The sequence below is a fragment of the Vigna unguiculata genome, chromosome 11 (genome assembly GCF_037176805.1).
Source record: "Vigna unguiculata cultivar grain cowpea cultivar isolate G323 ecotype 2 chromosome 11, ASM3717680v1, whole genome shotgun sequence".
NCBI lineage: Eukaryota > Viridiplantae > Streptophyta > Magnoliopsida > Fabales > Fabaceae > Vigna > Vigna unguiculata.
In genome coordinates this window covers 47,137,687-47,158,818 of record NC_140802.1, presented here as the reverse complement: position 1 = coordinate 47,158,818, position 21,132 = coordinate 47,137,687, and the positions used below count along the sequence as shown (strand labels likewise).

The window sequence follows — 21,132 nt, the reverse complement described above, 5'->3', positions numbered from 1 at the left end:
TCAAAATAATCTAATTAGAAAAAAAGAGTAAAATTGTGGTATGAATACAATATCATTTTTTAAATAAGAACAAACATAAATTAATAATTGACACCACTAGACCATTAGAGAGTTTGAACATTTGCGACCTATTTTATAGTTTTTTTTTTTTCAATTCAATTTGGTTGAAATTATAATTTAATTTACAATTTAAGTTTAAAGAATTAAATTAAAAATGACTTTATTTTTTATATTTTGAAAAGATAAAAAATTGCATTGGAACTCTACTTTTATCTTTCGAAAATATTAAAATCGTATTTAAAAACATTGATTTTGAATTAAAAATGTAAAAATATATATATAAAAAAAGTTAAATGAAGTAAATGTGAAATGTAGCATAATTTATTTATATAACAGTATTTTGAAGCTAAATCTTTGTGATTAGATGTCTTGTTATGAACTCAATTGTTATAGTAAAAAGGTTATGAAAAATCATTTAACACTTCTTCATGAAATAACATACCTAGATATACATTAGTAACACAATATTATACTATAATTATTGCTTAATTTACTTCACTAATGTATATTATGCTATTAAGTGACATTTTAATATCATAATTTTACACTAACAATTATGTTGAATTTTTTCTTACTTCTGATATATTTATATTAAATAATAATTTAATAGTGAAATAATAACAAATTTAATATTAGTTTTAATATATTGAAAATATAAAAATTTGAATTTAAATGAATTTATTATTACATAATAAAGTTATTAGTAAAACTTTTCTCTATAGATTTTTAATTATTTCACATGAATAGAAAAATAGTATTACATTTCAAGTTTGGTTACTGCATGTTGAAGAATAAAATATGATAAAGTAATTACACATCTATATATAACGACGATTCTCTTTTTGTGTCCACATTTCAAAATATCAATTTTATCTTTTAAAATATAATTATTTATTAAATTTTTTAAAATTGACCATTATTTTTACAAAATTTTTGTAAAATCGTCTATATTTGCTTTTTCTCCTCTTCTTTATTTATTAAAGGTTATTCTCACATTTTTTTATATATTTCACTTAATTTTTAATAAATATAATTTTATTTTATATTTTAACTTAATAATAATACAATATCATCACCTACTAATATAATATCACCCATATTAAAAAGTTATACACACATACGCGATTATTGCGGCTGTGTTTATAATAGTTCTAATTAGTGTATTTCAAAAATATTTTAAAGTCTACATTTAATCTTCCACATATATATATATATATATATATATATATTTTACGATCAATTAGCATCTCATCTAACATTGAATCCAACTAAAATACGAATGCAGGTTGATAATTAAAATAAAACTAATATTTTATTTTATATTTTTGTATCATAAGAATAAAAGAAAAGGACACACATTCACATAGGTTTATGTTTGTTTAGGATGTACTAATGCAGCAATAATGTGGATACTTGAATCTGTCTTCACAGGGGAGAGTGTAAATAAAAAGGGCTTTTACTTCATGTATCCATGAATTTCTTCACGCACCCCTACAAACTTTCAAAATATCATTTTATCTCGAGAAAGGGATTTCCGAAATATATTCTAAAAACTTTCCGGAACATACTTTTGGCACTTTCAAATATAGAATAAAAAATTTTCGAAACAAAATTTCCGTTATCAGATTTCAGAATAAGAAAGTTTGCAATTAAATTTCCCAAATACTTAAAATATATTTTGGAAAATATTTTCTGAAATAGAATTTCCTAAATAAACTTTCTGAAATACATATAAAGTTTTTTTGAAACACTCTACATGAAATATATTTTGAAAAAAATAATCGGAATATAAAAATACGGAAAAAGCTTATTTTCTTCTCTTCATGTGCAGTGTCGTCCTCCTTTTCCTCTTCATCTACAACGGCGATGACAGTGATATGATGGAGGGTATCTCAGTCTTTTACTATTATGGGATTGCAGCTAGTAATTCTAGGGATGCAGGTAGCTGATAAGAAGTTGTAGAGCGAAAGCCCAGCCCAGCCCAACTCCGTTTTTTCCTTCCCGCCATTAAGACTTTTGCTTCCATTATTTTCTCTTGCTTCTGTTGCACTGATACCAATGGTTGAGTTTTCTTCGCTCCCACTCCACTTGCTTCCACTTCAGTTGAGTTGAATTCAATGAAATTGAGTTGAGTCACAGCATTAGCAATCCTTGGCATAGCATAGCATAGCAAGAATGAAACGAGGAAGAGGAGAGAGCATGGGAGAATCCAGTTCTAGGGTTTCTCCAACTCTACAGCACCCCACAGCAGGCATCATCAAGCGGCTTCGTCTCGAGAACTTCATGTGCCACACCAAACACGAGACTGAGTTCGGAAGCCATGTCAATTTCATCACGGGCCAAAACGGAAGTCCGTGTTCTGTTTTCTTGTTATTGAATTCAGTATTTAGTTTATGGGAATTTTGTGTCATGTATAAGGAAAAATACTTAGTGTTTGTTTGGTTTGGGATTTTGCAGGTGGTAAGAGTGCAATCCTAACTGCACTGTGTGTTGCATTTGGCTGTCGGGCCAAAGGAACTCAAAGGGCAACCACTTTGAAGGATTTCATTAAAACTGGTGCCAGGTAAGCGTGCTATTTTTTTTTTTTTTTGGTGAACTGATAAGCATACTGGGAAAAAGGCTGAAATGTGTTGAACTTAAGTTGTTTTGTTGAGAACTTTCTCATGAACATAAAAGAGATTCAACATCATGTGTGTGTGTGTGCGCACAGTACAACAATGCTCATGTTGTTGCACAATACTAGAGAAGTTCTGCAGTGGCATGAGCAAATTAGGGAGGGGGTGGGGACGGCATTTGAGATGACTTTCCAGTAGTTATATTAATTTTGAAAAAGAACTCTTAGGTATTTACAAAGAGTTTAAAATATTTGTCGGAGGAATTTTTTTTTATTTTTCTTGGAGATTAGATGTGAGAAGACCATTGAAGCAGCTGGTTAAGGATTGATAATTAGATTTCAGAGCCGAGCCTTTGGTGGTCACTGTGGATCATGCCTAAGGTCTTGATACCAAGTCAAACTTTTAGAGAATTTGAGTGAAAAAATGAATACTTTCAGCCTGTCATTTGACCAAATACATTAAAAAAATGAAAGGTTCGTGATTCTAAATTCAGTACCTCGGTCTCTTATAAGAAGGACTCTGAAGAACTGAGACCCTTGCATCCAAACTAGATGATAATTGATGGGACTAACTTCTAAAGTGTGGTTTGAGTTTAGTTATAATTAACATTTCTGTCTTTATAGTTTATTTGTAATTTTTAAATAATAAAATTTGTGAAGTGATTTATAGTTATATTATGCGTGAATTAGCATACCTTGTTTTCTCTTTTTATATTCATACTGCTGATAGAATTGCTAGTGGACATACTCAATTTAATGTTTTCACACAATTCTTTGTTATTCTATTCTCTCTTTGTAGTAATGCTGTCATCCAAGTTGAAATTCAAAATGAAGGAGAGGATGCTTTCAAGCCTGAAATATATGGTCATGTTATCAATGTTGAACGCCGGATATCTGAATCCGCAAGTTCTACTACATTAAAAGATCACCAAGGTGTGCTTCCCTGTGTTTCTTGTTTTTTTCAGTACTAAGCCTATTACTGCTATTATGTTTTAGTTTGCAACAGATTAATTTTCATGAGATGTAGGGCTGTTATAAGTTGTGCTGTTATAATTTATTTTTGAGATACCGTGCCCATGTTTGTAAGTTTTCCTGATTTAATAGAAGCAGAAATTCCTTGTTTTTAGGAGATTTTTTCTCATGATAATGGCCAGTAAACCGTCTTTGTTTGCTTAGTTTCCTGATTTATTGGTATCATTTTAGGATACTAAAGTGATATTTCTTCTTCTTGATTGATTAGAATTACACCTGCTTTATATTGAAAGAGATGACTAGGAGAGATCCTAACCATCTGATTACAGAAGAAATATAAGGATAAGACGGAAAAATAAATGACAATAATATAAAATCATATTTGAATAGTCTTGTCATGATCTTAACTATCTAAATCTTTAGAATAAAGGAGAATGAAATACTTCGGATCTGAATGATCTTATTTTGATCTTAACTACCTACAGATTCCAGAATCCTTAATTGAACTTAAATTTAACATAACGACACATAAAATGGTCATTCCCCTCATGTTGATTCATGGATGTCCAAGATGCCCCACTTGCTTATAAAGAATTTAGAATTAGGTCTGGAGAATCCTTGTGTAAGAATCATTGTCACTTGCTACGGAGTGGAAAAGAATGACATACAAATTAGGCCTGCATCCGCCCTCTTATACAATATTTGTCAATTTCGATTTGCTTTGTCAGATCGTGTTGAATTGGGTTTAGGAAAATGCTAATTGAAGCCTTGTTATCTCAGTAGGACGTCATGGGATAGTCATACTAAGTTGTAACTAGATTTTTGAATAATAAAATTACCCAACATTTTTCGGCCATTGCCTTATATTCATGATTTGAACTACTTCTAGCCACAATGTTTTGTTTTTTGCATCTTTAAGCGACCAGATTTCCCCAAACAAATATACTGTAGCCAAAATTTTAATTTTCAGTCAGTAGTGGATCCAGCCCTGTCAATATTTGTTGCCTAATTTTCTTCAAAAATAGTCCCGGCCTGGGAGGACTTTTTGAACACCACAGGATCCAGCAAACTGCCTCAAGATGTTCTTCATGTGGCGAGCTTATGAATTGACTCACCAAGCTTACTGTGAAGGCTATATTTGGTCAGATATGAGATAAATAAATCAATGTTCTTATTAATTATTATTCAATGTCTAATGATAATTAACGGTGACTTAAAGGGGGTTAATTTTCTGGTAGATAATAATGTTAAAGTAATTAATCAACCCCTTGGATAAGAACTTTTTTTTTAAATGATTGTTAATGATTCTTTATTCACCATTATGTTGTATATCTGGGTTTGTTGACAGGAAGGAAAGTTGTTAGTCGAAAGGCAGAGCTTCAAGAGATCGTTGAACATTTTAATGTAGGCTATCTCTACTGGAGCACTTCACTTTAATGTTCTACCTTGTAGTAATTTGGCATCTTTTGAACCTGTTCTTATGCTTTGCTGAATTGTTGCAAGATGAATTTTAAAAAATTATTAGTATTGACATGCTTGATTTTCATGTTATCTTATGAAGGGGGATTTCTGAGAATAACTAATGTATTTGAGTAGGTCATGATTAGTAATCTATTTTATTTAATTGTTTTTGTTAGAGTTCATATGTCACTAATGGCATGGATAAAGTCGAGTATACAAGTGAGATGCAAATTTCAACTCACAAGCTAATTTTTTAAATTGGCTAGGCTTAAAATTCCCAGGGTAAGAGTTTTGATTGAATTCATTGGGCAAAATACTTTTTCGCATAAGTAGGGTTAAAAGTTAAATTTCCTATCATGTTGTTTGCCTAAATAACCAATAATAACATGTTTGGAGTTCCATTTAAAAGTCTGGAATTACTTTGAATCAAAAGTAACAGGAGACTGTCTTATTTTGAACCAATAATTTCAGTACTTCAGAATATTCACCTGAACATGCATCAAATCTTCAGCAATGCCTTTATTTCCTTTTTCAGTGATTTTTTTCTTGCAATTTTTCTTGAATCTCTTCATTTGCAGATTGATGTGGAGAATCCGTGTGTAATTATGACTCAAGACAAAAGCAGGGAGTTTTTGCATTCTGGGAATAACAAAGATAAATTTAAGGTTAGCTCTTAGTATTGGTATTATTGTTTTAATAAACCGTACTAAAAACAACACTGACACTTGATTAATCAGTTCTTTTACAAGGCCACACTTCTTCAGCAAGTCAATGATCTTCTTGAGAGCATTTTCAAGGAAATTACTGTCGCATATGAAGTAATTAAAGAGTTAGAGGCTGCAATAAGGCCCATAGAGAATGAGCTTAATGAGCTGCAAGTTAAAATTAGAAACATGGAGCATGTTGAACAAATATCCATACAGGTTCAGCAGTTAAAAAAGAAACTTGCATGGTCATGGGTTTATGATGTGGACAAGCAACTAGAGGAACAAAATATAAAGATTGAAAAGTTGAAGAACCGGATACCTACCTGCCAAGCTAAGATTGATCAACAACTGGTATGTTAGCCTATGTGCTTAGCACTCAGTAGTTTTCATTTTGTGAATACAATATGAACTTTTCTTTGTAGTTTGACCTCACAAAACTGACTTGCAAGTTAGGTTTTCACTCAAATATATACTATAATTTAACCTTATTCATAGTTGATATGGAATCTTCCACATATCCACTGATACCAAGGGCTAGATATTTTGAGTGTGGGAAGATGTATTTATGAGAGGTCCAATAGCGGGTGACTCGTAGAACGAACAAATCTTACTATGTAAACTTTGATATCATTTTAGAAAGTGAATTTTAAGTTTTACTTAACCTTACAAAACTGATTTTCAACTTGAGACTTGCACCCACTTATATGATATATTTTTGTTATTCTTTAGTAATATTAACATCAAGCAAAGATTGGTTCCAGTAGAAAATAAAAGATAGGATTAGGAATTTAATCAGCTGTTTGTTTATAATTCTCATTTTTTTTTTCCAGAATTGCTAGTTCCATATAATTTAAAATCTGGATGGGTACACAATACAAAATTATTTAATGCATTTCACATGGGACAAAATTTAACATCTATTTTGGTCTTGCTAAGTATGGGATTAGTCACAGTAAGATAATTTTGCTTGGTTTGGATTTTCATTGATTCATGTGTTTGTTAGGACCTTTAATGGGGATATGGTAATTGGTCTGACTGCAGACCAGCGAGCATGAACCCATGGTATGGATAGTCTACCTGGAATAAAATAAGTTGCAGGGAAAGAATGATTAGGTGGCAGAGAGAGAAAGGGTTAAGAAGAATTTTGTTGTATGGAGATCGTTTAGGGAGAGTGGGTACGAGGAGCGGGTTATTTTTAGTTAGGGTCAGAGAAATTTCTATTCCCTAAAATAATTTAGCTCTGGACAGTGGGCACGTTCATTCCTGTGCATATTTCTTCTACACCAAAAGTAATACATTGCTTATTTGCCATTGTTGATCCGTTTTCCTGTTTTTATTATTCTTGTTTGCATCCATGTTGTAAATGAAGCATTTCCAAAACAAAACATGTCATGAATTTATAGTAGGTTTATCTAATGTCACAATCAAAAATACATTGGGTTAACATCATTGTACTCTCAATAAGATGCTGAGGTGGTAAGGTAGGATTGGCTAAAATGCAACGAAGCTTGTGACCAATTTTTTCTACTTGCTGTTTCCATGACAGAGAGTTCTTGGAATCAAGTTGGAGCAATATGACTCATTCCTAAGTTAGCATCTAACTGAATACTTGACAAACGAACTAATAGATGAAATATAAAGGATAGTATAATAAAATGAAAATGTAATGCAAACTCAAATGGGCATATTAACATAAAGTGAGTTTTCATATATTATATAATTTATCATATATTTTGAGTTAAAATGTTATTTGCTAAGGCTTGCACTCCGAATATGGTATAATTAATGATTATTGACTTCTGTTGCCATCTTCTATGTTTCTTTTTCTGTGTATATTTCATCTCTAATTGTGTAAGTTGGACTCTAATTTCTTTTGCAGCATTTGGTTGATAAGTTGAAGGAAAGATGCTCTGAGAAGAGAGATGAGATTGCAAGAATGTTGGAGAAGACATCACAAGTTAAGCAAATGAAGGAAAACTTAAACCAATCTGTGTCCATGGTATGTTAGAAGTGGGTGGTCTTTCTCCTGATTCCTCTTTTGTCAAATGCTTTGAACAATATGTGGATGAAAGTTTCATACTGCATTAATCCTTATTCAGCTATATGCTTGCCATTTTACTTGAATTAGGTGATCTGAAAGTTTCATACTGCAATACTCCTTATTCAGCTATATGCTTGTCATTTTACTTGAACTAGGTGATCTGGAAGACTTTCCCTTTTTCAATGTATTAGTTTTTGTTTTTTTCTAATGTAGTGATATCAGTTTCTTCCTGCCAGGAAATATTAACACTTAAACAAGGAAAATAAATACTGAATATGCTTCTTTATTGCTGAAAGAAAGACTAGAATCACCCTAAAACAAAGGTATACGAGTATACCCCCAAGGAGCTCCCCCTCCTACCCTTTACACAAAAGGATCTACCTATACGAATTATACTAAAATGAATAGCAGAAAAATAACAGAACCAACTAACATGTTACAACTTTGCCCCTTTGCTTTTCCTGTGATAAACCTGCAGACCCCTTTCCTTCGATAGATTTTCTCTTGGATTCCATCCTAATAGTATGACTATTTTATGCATCAATCATTTTCATGCTTTATATTTTTATTAATCTTTCTTCATATTCATTCTCTTGAAGGCAAAGAAACCTGCAGATGATTATTTTATATTTCAATAATTATCTTGCTTTTGAATTTATTACTCATACTTCATATTCTGTCTATTGCAAATGCATCTTCCTCCATAAAGGCAAAAAAAGAGGCATTTCAACTTGAGCGAGACTGCAAAAGCAAAACTAGCAACATACAGAAGATGGTACGACAACTTAAAATGCTCAAACAACAAGTACAGGATATTCACGAGCAGCATGTAAAAAATACTCAGGTTATTCAAGTCCCTTGCTATGGATACTCTATATCTATGTTAATGCTTAACTTTGTTTTCTTTGGGGTGTTTTGTATTAGTTTTTCAATTTAAATTTGTTAAAGTTTCAGCTCGTTTCTTTTTTTTTTTCAGTGAAACACTTCGCATTGTTCATTGGTTCCTTGAATTCTTCTTGACTTCTTTTTGTTTAAATTTGAATATTGTTCAAAGTTGTCGATGTTGTGGTCAGTTGTCACTTCTGACCTGCTTTAATTGCTGACATTTTGGAATGCCTTCATTGAAATGTAAGCCAGTTTTGGGGGTTGAGTATAGGCTCCAAGCCCAAATTATAAGATGATATTAGAGTCTATTGTATGCTTATTGTTTGGTCACCAACATTGCCACGTTCTTGTGCCATAGCCCTACGTGTGAAAGAGTGTGCTGGAAAGTTGCTTTAGTCTTGCTCACCCTTAGCCTGCCTTAATTGTGGCTCCTTGCTCCTTGCGCTATCTTCTTTGTAGCCGGAGGGGTTGGATTGGGGGAAAAACTATGGTGTTTTTTGGTTGGTACTTTGTTATGGCTTATATATATATATATATTTATTGATTATTGAGCCATGTCATATTCAACTTGAACTACCTATTTATTAGTTGTTTTTGTTTCACTTGCTTCTTTTCGGTACCATTTTCTGTAATTTTTATCACATTTCCTTTTGGTGGTACCCTGGTTTTAGCTTTTTATCTTCATCAATTTGGCTCACATTTGATAAAAATGCCATTTTTCTTAGAAATAAGCTCCAGTTCCTATTATTTTTCATAATAATGTAGGCTGAAGATTCTAACGTGGAGGAGAAACTGAAGGTGCTTAAAGATGAGGTTCATGCAGCTGAGTTAGAGCTGAAGAGGTTGTGATTTTACTTGTATGGTTTCTCATGTTTGTGTTTTACTTGGGATTTGAAGTTCTAGATCTTAAGTATCCTTTGTCATTTCAGATTGAAAGAAGAAGATGCTTCTTTAATGGAGAGCATACGTAGGCAAAATGATGAAATCCAAAATATAGCTGATAAGGTGTACTGTTTAACAATGCTTTTAAATTGTATTGTAATTCTTATTCTCTCTTTGGTTTCTCTTAAACACATTTTCTTTTATGGATTTTGATTTTCTAATTTCAATTAAGTTTTTAGAATTTTCGCATGTTTTTATTTTTTTTAATCTTTTTTTGTAATAATAACTTTCTGTAATTTGTGCCTCTTAATGGCCTTTTTTTTGGACAGGAGAGGGGATATACCTTTTTAAATAGTTCTTAGGAAGCTGATAAAGAGGTTATTGTTTCCTTAAAATAAGATAAACTAAGGATGCAATGAATCTAATTATGAATTTGTCTGAAAGCTGCTACTTTGTCAGAGTGCTACTCAGTTGGAGGGTTTCTCTGGAATTCTAATTATTGGAAATTAGTAAATGCACTTAGGAGATTAGTCCCCACTAAGTCTATCAAGAGTCTATATACATGGATGGATGTCATGCATGACATATGTACTGATTTTCTTGAATAAGAAAGCTGATTCATTTGTAAATTCTTTCAGATATTCTTTTCTATCTCTCCTACTCTAAATTTCAACACTTATATAGAAACACCCTTCCTTGTGTTCTGATTTATGCTTTTTAAGTGGCTAATTTTACCATCTGATTTCCTAGATAGCTATACTATTGAGATACTTTACCAGAATAAGTATTTGACAAACTTCAGATTTACTTTATGCAATAAATACCCATGTTGCATGAGTACAATGAACAACGAATGTCACAAACCAGTCACAGATAAGAGAGTCAATAACATGCCCCTAACATCAGAATGAGCAAGGTCTTGTTACAAGGAGGAAATATTTCACTTTGGTGTTTTAAAAATTGATAAAAATCACAATGAAAAAGATTCAACTGACCCTTTTTTAAACAAGTATGGAAATAAAGACTTAATTATACTAAGCGGTTGAGTCAGGAGCAGTTAAGTTGTATAGCTCAGCCATTTAATTCTAATATCCCCATACTTGGAACAATTGTTGAATTTTAATAGATTCAGAGATTCTTCTCTGTTTGATACTCTCATCTCTCCCTCTCTGCCTCTTCTCTTATCCTTTTCTTTCATTTTTATGTTTCCAAATTTGTCATTATATAGGAATTTAAATGATGGTCTGATCGGAGAAGTCTGTACTTGTTTCTAACTTTAAGAAGCTCTGTTTTGACTCCAAACCTGCAGAAAATAATTTAAAATGTTTCAGAGATTTCTAGAGTTTTTTGGACTGGCAATAAAGTCCATCTGTATAATTCGAGCAATAGCTAAGACATATACTTTAGGATATGCATTAGCGACATATTGTGTGTAGTTGAAGAAATTCACCTCTCCCACATAAGCAACACTGTCGCTACTTGTGGTAGCTGAAATGTGTCCCACCTTCAATTTTTTATTTTTTTTGGCTGATTCAATTTTTTTTCTATTACTAATTAAATGATGTTAAAACGCACCTGATGCAGAGTTTTTTTTTTTCTTTTTATAATATCTTTTTGAAGCTCTTCTGTTCTTTGAAATTTGTTTATTTCAACATTAACTATATTAGTATAATTCATTTGCTTTTCACAGATTCGTGATCATGAAAGAAATCACCATGCTATCATGGGCCGAATCCGTGATCTTCAACAACATCAAAGCAATAAGGTATAACAAATATTGCACTTGTTTATCAAGCATAAAATGTTGCTTTTAGTTTTCGCTTTTATCTATTTTGTTCATTTCCATCAAATCTAATAGACAAGAATTTTTCATAAAATTCATTGCTTTAATGTTGCTATGAACTGTGACTATGCCAATCTTTTTGGAAGCAGCTTACTGTTTTTGGAGGAGCCAAAGTAATCAATTTGTTACAAATAATTGAGAGATACCACCAAAGGTTTAAAATGCCTCCAATTGGTCCAATTGGTGCCCATCTGGTAATATAATTTGTAATCCCTTTTGTCATGTATTGCCTATTACTTTCCCGGCTTATGCAGAGTGTTTTGGTTCAAATGAAATGAAGCGTCTTTCTTTGCTTAGCTGTTGCCTTCTTCTCAGTGGAATAATGAGTACACTGATGTAATATATAGCTATATAATTTTTCTCTGGCTTCTCATATTTGGGATAAGATGATTTATTTGCTTCATTTTGGGTTCACGCACCTAGTTTTTCCTATGGGGTTTATTGGTATCCAGTTTGGTATTTTTCTCTTTTCCTTTGTTTTTCTACATTTAGGACTCAGGGGACTCCTGCTCTGTAAATCTATTTTATTTCCTTCTAAATTCTTATATATTCTCTGTTCTCTGGCTGTTAGTTAAACATTACAAAGGCGTGACTCCATGCTTAATGTTTTCTATCCCGAGTTTTCTCATTGATGTAATGCCATTTTCAAGTTTATTTCCTAGCTTTATCAAATAATTAAATAGTGGTTGGTTGCTCACTTAATTGGCATACTAGATTGTGTTACTCGACATTGCTTTTTATGGTTTAGCAGTGTTGATTAATGTTGATAATGGGTGTTGCAAGATAATTACTTATTCAAATTATTATTTTATATTGTTTTTATGGTTTAACAGAAGCTTCTTCATGGTAATAAATGGGCACTTGCCCTTGAATATGCTATTGGGAGATTGCTCAATGCTTTTATAGTGACTGATCATGCGGATTGTCGTCTTTTGAAACAATGTGCGAAGGAAGCAAATTATGGTCACCTTCAAATTATTATTTATGATTTTTCAATCCCAAGGTAAATTGTTAGCTCCATATCCGTTTGCCTGGCCCTGTCTTCGATTATGTTTCATATTTTATGTTGTAGTCATGTTCTTTTACTTTCTGGTGTATAGGTTGAAGATACCACACCATATGCTTCCTGAAACAGAACATCCATCTATTCTTTCTGTCTTACAATGCGATAATCACACTGTGATTAATGTCTTAGTGGATCTGGTAATTGACTAGTATTTGCTTCCTGAAAATAATGTCCTATCTCAATGATTTTTTTATTGCTTATTTTGGAAATGACAACTCATTTGGTTCATATTTTCCTTATTTTGTTGTTTCCCATTCTTCTATCTGAAGTTATCGTTTTTTCTATAATATGTTAAGTGCAAGAATTTCTAATATGTTTATTGCTTCTCTAGGGAAGTGTTGAGAGGCAAGTGCTAGTCAAGGATTATGAAGTTGGGAAAGTGGTTGCCTTTGAGCAAAGGATCCGAAATTTGAAGGAGGTCTACGCTGCAAATGGATGTAGAATGTAAGTCACTATTAATTGACATTGCAATTCATGTGTCCTGCATGCACAAATTGTGTAAATAGATACTGTTATTTACTAGCACTTCATATTTATACAACACATTTGAGTGAAATGGCTCGGTATATGCATGACATGGTGAGTGACCCTTTTGGTGAATCCAGGATAGGCTCTATCATTTTACATAGTGGTTTAGACCTAACTTAACTCTACAAAAAGTAGCTTGTGGTGAGCGTTATCCTCACTTATATACTGTTTTTGTCACTATTTCTTTTCAATGTGGAACTTGGTTGTTTCCCAATATGAACTCTAGAGTCTTTAGCTGGAGAGTTCTTGCATCCGCCATGGTCCTCTCGAGTGTTTGGGGTTCCTTTTCCAATCTTTTTACCCTCTACTCCTTTATATGAAAAAGACAAGATTATTTATCTTGAATATTATGTGGCTGCTGTCTTTCTTGTAAAGTGATCAGCCAGTGTTCCTTGATATTGTCTAAGAACGTCAGTGAGAAAAGTGTTTTGGGATTCGGTCCCTGTTGCAGCCATGCTCTTAGGCACTACTAACGTGTTGAAATACAGTACTTATTTGTGAAGATATGTTCCTTTTTCTTTCAACCAAATGTATCAGCATGCATCCAAGTTCCAACCCCAGTTGTCAATTCAGTACAGAAGTTTTAGTATGTAGCAGTATGGATCAAAGCTTCAGACTGATGGAAATTTCTTGTGTATGCATGTATCTTCAAGCCATGGCCCACAAGTTGGAACTGTGTTTCCTAATCTAAGTTCTTTTTAGGTTTTCTCGAGGTCAAGTGCAGAATGTTCTTCCTCCAAATAAGAGGCAAAGAACTGGTCGTCTTTGTGGTTCTTTTGAAGATGAGATTGAGAAACTTCGTGCTGAAGCATCTGATGAACAAAGGATTGCCAGTGACTGTAAGAAAAATAAAAGAGTGGCAGAAGTCAAGCTTGAGGAACTTGACAAATATATGAGTTCTATTAAGGTAAACTTTTGTATCGTACTGTTAGATAATATTTGTTTTCAAAAACCTTCTATATTTCTTTTGCAATATCATATTGTTTGAAGGAAAGAATGGATGACTTTAATTTATCACCATGAGATAAAAGTCTGCTTCATGCTTAAATAAATCCCGAAGAACTAATCTTTGCAGGAGAACTTTTAAATCTTCCTTATCTAAAATAAATCTACAGCCATGACTGCTACATGGCCTCAAAAAGAACATATCTTGGGAGAAGAACCTTAAAATCTTCCTTATCTAAAATTCTAAGTCCTCTAATATGTAAATAATATTTAAAAAAGTACTAAATTGCATTACTATGTTTTATTCTTTTGAAGAAAAGAATCATTGACTTTCATTATTGCCTTTTAACACATGTACTGATGTGTGCTTCATCTTATACCTTTGTTTTGTTTTTTTTTTTTGTTTTCTTTCTTCGTAGAGACAATGTGTAAATGCAGGTAAAAGTTTCACTTCTAAGAAGCTAGCTTTGGAGGAAGAAATGCATTTGCACACTGCTGAAAATAGTGCAACACCTTTGTCCTCTGTTGATGAGCTCGTGGAAGAAATTTCAGTTTGTTCTCTATCATCCATTTCATTCTTCAACTAAACATTCTACTTGTTCTGAGCTGTAGTGTTAATAATTTTGTGAAGGCACAAACATGCAGTGAAAACTACTGTTTTTTTTTCTTCCTTTTCAAACTTATTTTTGGTAGGGTGGAGGAGGACAAGGGGTGCAACTTTCAGGAGGTTGTGTCCTTTGTCTTACACCTCTGCTAACAGTAGGTAACAATAAGAACAGAAGTCAATTCATTTGGTAATATAAGCAAATAATCATTTTTTTATATTAGAAAGAGACTAATAATTGTATCCATCAAATGTTGAAAAAATGAGCTGTGTTGTAAATTTTAACAAAGCCAACCTGACTGATTCAAGTTGATTAGAGACATGATAGGTTGCAGTCTATTGCGAATCTGAATTAAGGGGAAGTTTTATAAATAATTGAATTAGTTTAGTTAGTGGTTATGTTAAATAGGTAGTCAGTCGGCTGTTTACTAACTTCTTGTAATGTTTAATATAAAATTTAAATATGATGTTATATATGTGGTAAACACTTGTTATCTCTCCATCTGCTTTTTCTTCTATATTTTCTGTACGTGTGCTAACATTTGTGACATAGGAAGTATATAGTATTAAAGGGGTAGAAATAGTCATGAAGTCAAGTTATCAATTTGGTAAATATGGAGAGACACAAAACCAAACAATTTGTTATGATAGATTGGAATTCTAGAGTTGTCTGAAGCATGCATCTTGCTTCCCCCAGGTTTTCCTCAACCTCGGGCCCAAAACTTTTAAAACCTGCTACTGGTCCCTAATACTTATTGCAAATGTGATTTTTGTTTCTCAGTTTAAATGGTGTTTTATTCTTATTAAACACTAGGAGATCCAGAAAAAGATAGAAGAAGAACAAGTTTTGCTAGAGGGCCTTGAGCAAAAGGGGCTTGAAGCTGCAGGAAAAGCAGATGGTCTTAAAGTAAAGTTTGACAAACTGTGTGGTATGATATAATACGAGTTATTTGTTTTATGTCAGTGAGATCATCTGCAGATCTGTTTATTGAATTGTAGAAATGTTTTTTGATGCATATTCTATTGGGTGCCATAAAATGTAGAATCAGCGAATGTTGAAATCGCTGCCCTGGAGAAAGCTGAGAGTGAACTTGTAGAAATTGAAAAAGAAATGGGTTCAGCAAGAAAGGTTTATTTTTGTTTTAGTGAATACCTGAAAATATCTTCTATCTGTTAATTTTTTAAATTGTGTCGGCTTTTTTTCTCAAAATTATTTTACAGGCAAAGGATCATTATGAGGGTGTTATGAAAAACAAGGTCCTAAGTGATATTGCGGAGGCAGAGGACCACTATCAGGAGCTTACAAAAAAGCGCAAGGTGCATTTTGGTTAAGATTAGTGATCTAAATATTTTAAACCGAACTATCATTTTATGCTTACCACTTTTTCTACTAGATGCGAAAGCAAGTATGTGGTCAATGAACTGGACCACAAGTTTTTAGCATGTTAAAACTAAAATGTTTTTCTTGAGATACGAGGAGAAACAATTATTGATGTTCAGATATTGTAGGGATGCAATGAGTTATTATTAATTATTGTATGTATGTCAATAATTTTTTTCTAGGGTGGCGGAGTCCTATATAATGTAACCTCTAGTGCAATTTGCATTAAGAATCTCAATAAGAATTTCTTTCCTATTTATTTCAAGTGTTTAATAAGAAGAAATCAATTACTTACAGTTTTTCCACTCAATAAATTTGAAGTAGAAATTGACTAATGGCTATGCAGGATTTCGTTCTGCTTAATTTTTTTTCTTGTTATTTTGATAGCACATCTTATAGGAAATATTTGGACTTCAGAAAACCTGAAGATCCACTAGTCTGTGTGTATTCTTGAGATTGCATGTGTCATGAAAACTGCAGCCGCCTAGCTAACCCAGATTGACAGCCATGTAATCCTAACGTATGAAATTATTAAAAAATTGTCCACATTAGCTAGAAATACCAAAGTGACAACAAATCCCAATTAATATAAATATTGTTTTACTCCTCAGGCTGTAATGCAAGCTGTATTCTTATTCTTATGCCATAATCTGATGCTGTAATCAAGCATATGTGTTTTGGGATTTACTCATGTGTTATGGGATAACTCAGTAATGTAATTTGTAAATCATAAAATATATATTAGTATCTATGTCTTGCTGATACCAACCTTTGTTCAAACTGCAGGAAAGTGTTGAAAAGGCTTCCATAATATGCCCCGAGAATGAACTTGATTCATTGGGAGGTTGTGATGGGAATACCCCAGAGCAAATCAGTGCTCAATTAGGAAGACTTAATCAGACACTTATGCGTGAGAGTCAAAGGTTTCACATTATAATATTAATTTATGTTGTCAGGTTGCTATGCTCGAGTGGACTACTGTTTGTATGTGTCTGTATTATGATTTTCTTTCATTTTGGTTTCCCTATATAGGTACTCTGAATCAATCGACGATCTTAGGATGCTTTATAAGAAAAAAGAGCGTAAGATTATGAAAAGGCAGCAAGTTTACAAAACCCTTCGACAGAAATTGGATGTATGTATTTTTTGGTTTTATTTATTCTTTCGATATTGTTAGATATAAAGCCACCTGTTTGCATTCACCCAAAAGATTTATCTTTGGGATTAGTTGATCTTTTTGATGGATATCCCTTTCTTCTACTAAACAAATTAAGTTTCAGCACAAAAAGGGATGGGCCTGGCCACCTAAATAAATTAATTTTCAGCACAAGTAAGGATGGGCCTGGCCACCTGGCATTGTCTACATGATAGGACACAACCCAAATTTATGAATAGAGCCACTGTGAGATTAGAATTCTCTTACTTCTTGTTCAATGCTTTTTAGGGAGTAAACTTTTGTTTATTGTTGCAGGCTTGCCAGAGAGCCTTGGAGTTACGAACCAGAAAGTTTCACAGAAATGCAACATATCTGAAGCACCAACTTTCTTGGAAGTATGCCTTTCACCATATATTATCTTTGTTGTTACGGTGATTCACTATCACAGATTTGTTTTTACCCTTTTAACCTTGACTTTTTATATCATCCTCAGATTTAATGGCCATTTGAGGAAGAAGGGAATTAGTGGACTTATCAAAGTTAATTATGAACAGAAAACCTTAATGATTGAGGTAAAATTACTTTTGTTTGTGATATATGTTTCAGTGCAGTATACTTTACTGCCCCTCCACTCTTTTCAAATAAGCAATACTTTTATACTTATTAATTTTTCTGTGAAGTTCAACCTTTAGCTTGTACCTGGTGAAATGTATTTCTTGGACTTCAGTGCGTGTGACATCAACTGTTTCCTTTGTTTATTTTAGTTTATTTCTTTTATTTGTTATTTGTAGGTACAAATGCCACAAGATGCATCAAACGAAGCTGTTCGAGATACTAGGGGGCTTTCAGGTTTGGTATAGGATAGTGGTGAATATGCTGCCATCATATGATGAAATATATATAGATACTTAATATTGAGGATAAAATATATTGGTTCATTTTTTGTTGTCTAATTTCAAAGCAGATGAACGACGGAAACAGCTATGTATTGATGTTGAAACTTTAGGGTTTTAGCCCAGGAAAAGGGAAAAGAAAGAGAAGGGTAACAACAAATTAGATATTAAGATGTTTCTATCAAAACACTATTACCGAATTCATGTGTTTATATGGATTTGATTCATCACTAATACTACTTGTTCAGGCCCAAACTCACTACTAGTAAAACTTGTTACCCTAATATCTTCTAATATATTCCATAATTATATCTTTTATGCAAGGGGAAATTATAGTCTTTGCATTTGGTTTTGGGCTGAACTTAACTCTACAAAAGTGAGGGTTGTCTTTCACTTGCGGGCTCTTCTTTAGCTTTATCTCTTGTCAAGCTTGGGCTTGAACTTTTTCCATATACATCCTCTCGTAGCCAACGCTATTGGGTTTAGTGTTTGTATAAATACCCAGTGGACAAACTTTTCTTAAGAGTTTGAGTCTTACTCAATCTTATAAAATTAGCTTCAGGTGAGAGAATTTCCCACTTATATTCACTACTTTTGTCTTATTTTAATCAATGTAATGTAAATAAATTATCTGTTTACATTATTGGTACAGGTTGGGTTGCTAACCTGGTTGATGCAATAGCATTTTTTCTTTAATTAAGAAAGTTATCTGTTTACATATGCATTGGTTTGTTCTTGTACATGTATTTGTCATCCATTCCTCTCTTGATTTTTGATATAACTGTTGGGAAATTTATTAAACATATCATTTTATTTTACTTAAATGTTGTATGTGTATATTTATTTATATATTTTTTGATAATTAGGCGGGGAACGTTCTTTTTCAACATTGTGCTTTGCGTTGGCGCTTCATGAAATGACAGAGGCCCCTTTTAGAGCAATGGATGAATTTGATGTCTTCATGGTATAATTGTTTGTTGCTACTAATCTAGGATAATTACTTTTTACCTTCATATAGTTTAAATAATAGTGCTATTGATATGGAGGAACAAAAAGATTTTTGAGTATTTTTTTAAATATACGAGCAGTTATTTATATTTATTATTTAATTGTATAAGCTATGCACTATACTGCTATAGTGTTTGAGGTTAGCTACATCACCTGATTGATAAATATGCTTTATACTTTGTTTACTATAAAACTTAGAAATCTGTTTAAGTTTCCTAAGGTGGAATTTGTATTTAATCTTCAGGATGCAGTAAGCCGAAAAATCAGCTTGGACACTCTTGTTGATTTTGCGGAGGCACATGGATCACAGTGGATATTCATCACTCCACATGATACTAGGTATTTGTTTCAACCATGGACCTAGATTATTATTTCAACAATCACCTTGCAAGAACTGCACTATACTAATGTATAAATACAGGTTTTATGAACTCACAAGTATAACCAAAGAAAATATATGAAAAGAAAATAAATTCGTAAAATATTTTTAATTTGTGTAAAATTGACCATATTATTATTGTCTAAATGTGCAGCATGGTGAGGACAGGGGACAGGATAAAAAAGATGCAGATGGCTGCTCCTCGTTCTTGATCGTTTCTAATTTGCTTTATTTATGGTGTATTTTTTGTGTTTAATCATGTCCAATATCTGATAATTATCTGCTTTTAATTTTTTTTATGGTGTTTGAGTGGCAAGTTTAACCAAGATCTATAGATTTTCAATTAAATATTTTATTTATGTGATGTAAATAGATAGATAAGATTAGGTCTGAATTCTTCCTTAAAAGTGTATTCCAGGTAAGTGCCTCGCTTTGATTGGTGGATAATTAACTTCTAAATTTGCCTTTCAAATGTTGAATCTCTTCAACTGTTTAGAATTCATGAAAGCAAGTAAACACAAGAATGAAGTTCGAGACAAGTGTGCTCCTTCAATTAATTTATGAAACTACAATAAAATTATGTCTGATATTTTATGTTGGAATGTAACCATTTTTAATGTTAAGTAAATAGTGATTTTGTTTAATATAATACTTCTGAATTTTGTGGAAAAAAAAAGAATTAATGGATAAAATGTAGTAATGCTTGTTTTGTATAAGTTGCACTGCATTATCTATTGTTTCAAGCAATTTAATTGATGCTAACGAATTAAATTTCTTTTCAGCAAGCAAATGTAGGCGTGTTAGCTCATTAATGGTTTTTAAATACCTTTATCAGTAACTAACTTGTTAAATATTTAAATCTCAATACTTTATAAAAAAATGATTTATTTTATAATTTTGAAGGAATTATTAGCTTCGAAAATAAAAACTTTGGACGAGGGTTTAATCAGTGATTTGAAGCTAGGACCACTTAGTGATCTGGTCAAAGTATTGAATAAATGCATCTATTATTGAACCGATGTTAAAATAGTTATTTATATTAAGTATATATAAATGATATGTAATATTGCATAGAAATATGTTTTTGATTAGAAAACGTATAGTAATATCCATATTATTGAGTGAGGGAGTCAATCAGATTCATAATATATATGATATTTAAAACATGGAATTAGATAAATTTTACAAGCAATTTTAATAACCTAAACAAGTTACTAGCGAACAACTTACACAAAAAATTGGAAAAACTTTAGCATCTCTATTTTTGCAGCTTTCATGCATATATGTTTCTTCCATAATTTTAATTTTTAAACGAGATATCTATATCTTCATTACTGATAAATTTATGCAAAAAATGTTATTGGTTAATTTTAGTGGGATGTTTATTTTTTAAAGTGAGGTATTACTCTACGTTTTTATTTAAGTTTATCATCAATTTTTTATCTTGAAGTGGGATATACATTTTCTTATTCTTTGACATTAAATCAATAAAAATAAATTTGTTTATTAACTGATGTTATTGGTTAATTTGTTTATTGATCCACACGAAATCACATAATGTTGTTTATATTTAATTAAAATGTGATGAAAAAAATACAGTAAATAAAATGAATGTTTTTTTTTTCTTGTAAAAAGTAAATAATGCTTGTATTTAGTTGAGAAGATTAGAGTTCTAAAAATAGCACCGTTAGTGAAAACAAGAAGCTG

The 21,132-nt window shown here is 32.0% G+C and overlaps 1 protein-coding gene across 2 annotated transcripts; it reads left to right on the top strand.

Annotated features, from left to right (window-relative positions):
- The first annotated feature begins 2,092 nt into the window (after positions 1-2,092).
- Positions 2,093-19,897, top strand: LOC114169839 (structural maintenance of chromosomes protein 6B-like). 2 transcript variants are annotated; one of them, XM_028055162.2, is made up of 28 exons: positions 2,093-2,410; positions 2,518-2,623; positions 3,474-3,607; positions 4,995-5,050; positions 5,686-5,772; positions 5,845-6,165; positions 7,694-7,813; positions 8,565-8,699; positions 9,506-9,582; positions 9,670-9,745; positions 11,313-11,387; positions 11,555-11,659; positions 12,299-12,468; positions 12,566-12,668; positions 12,863-12,975; positions 13,762-13,966; positions 14,424-14,555; positions 15,423-15,537; positions 15,652-15,737; positions 15,830-15,925; positions 16,776-16,912; positions 17,022-17,124; positions 17,461-17,540; positions 17,639-17,717; positions 17,937-17,994; positions 18,905-19,002; positions 19,291-19,385; positions 19,580-19,897. In XM_028055162.2, exons 1-28 carry the CDS (start codon positions 2,236-2,238, stop codon positions 19,635-19,637), a joined length of 3,195 nt encoding a protein of 1,064 aa, XP_027910963.1. In that variant the 5' UTR covers positions 2,093-2,235; the 3' UTR covers positions 19,638-19,897. The 2 variants fall into 2 exon arrangements, with proteins under 2 accessions (XP_027910963.1, XP_027910965.1); XM_028055164.2 differs by lacking the exons at positions 2,093-2,410; positions 2,518-2,623; positions 3,474-3,607 and adding an exon at positions 5,284-5,389 and having other exon boundaries at positions 4,998-5,050.
- Positions 19,898-21,132: the final 1,235 nt, after the last annotated feature.

Bases quoted from the DNA above. Each gene is read 5' to 3' on its own strand.
- LOC114169839 (XM_028055162.2), top strand. From the start codon at position 2,236: ATGAAACGAGGAAGAGGAGAGAGCATGGGAGAATCCAGTTCTAGGGTT. The intron at 9,583-9,669 runs GTTGTGATTTTA...TTGTCATTTCAG, and splicing joins GCTGAGTTAGAGCTGAAGAG to ATTGAAAGAAGAAGATGCTT. The intron at 12,469-12,565 runs GTAAATTGTTAG...TCTGGTGTATAG, and splicing joins TATGATTTTTCAATCCCAAG to GTTGAAGATACCACACCATA.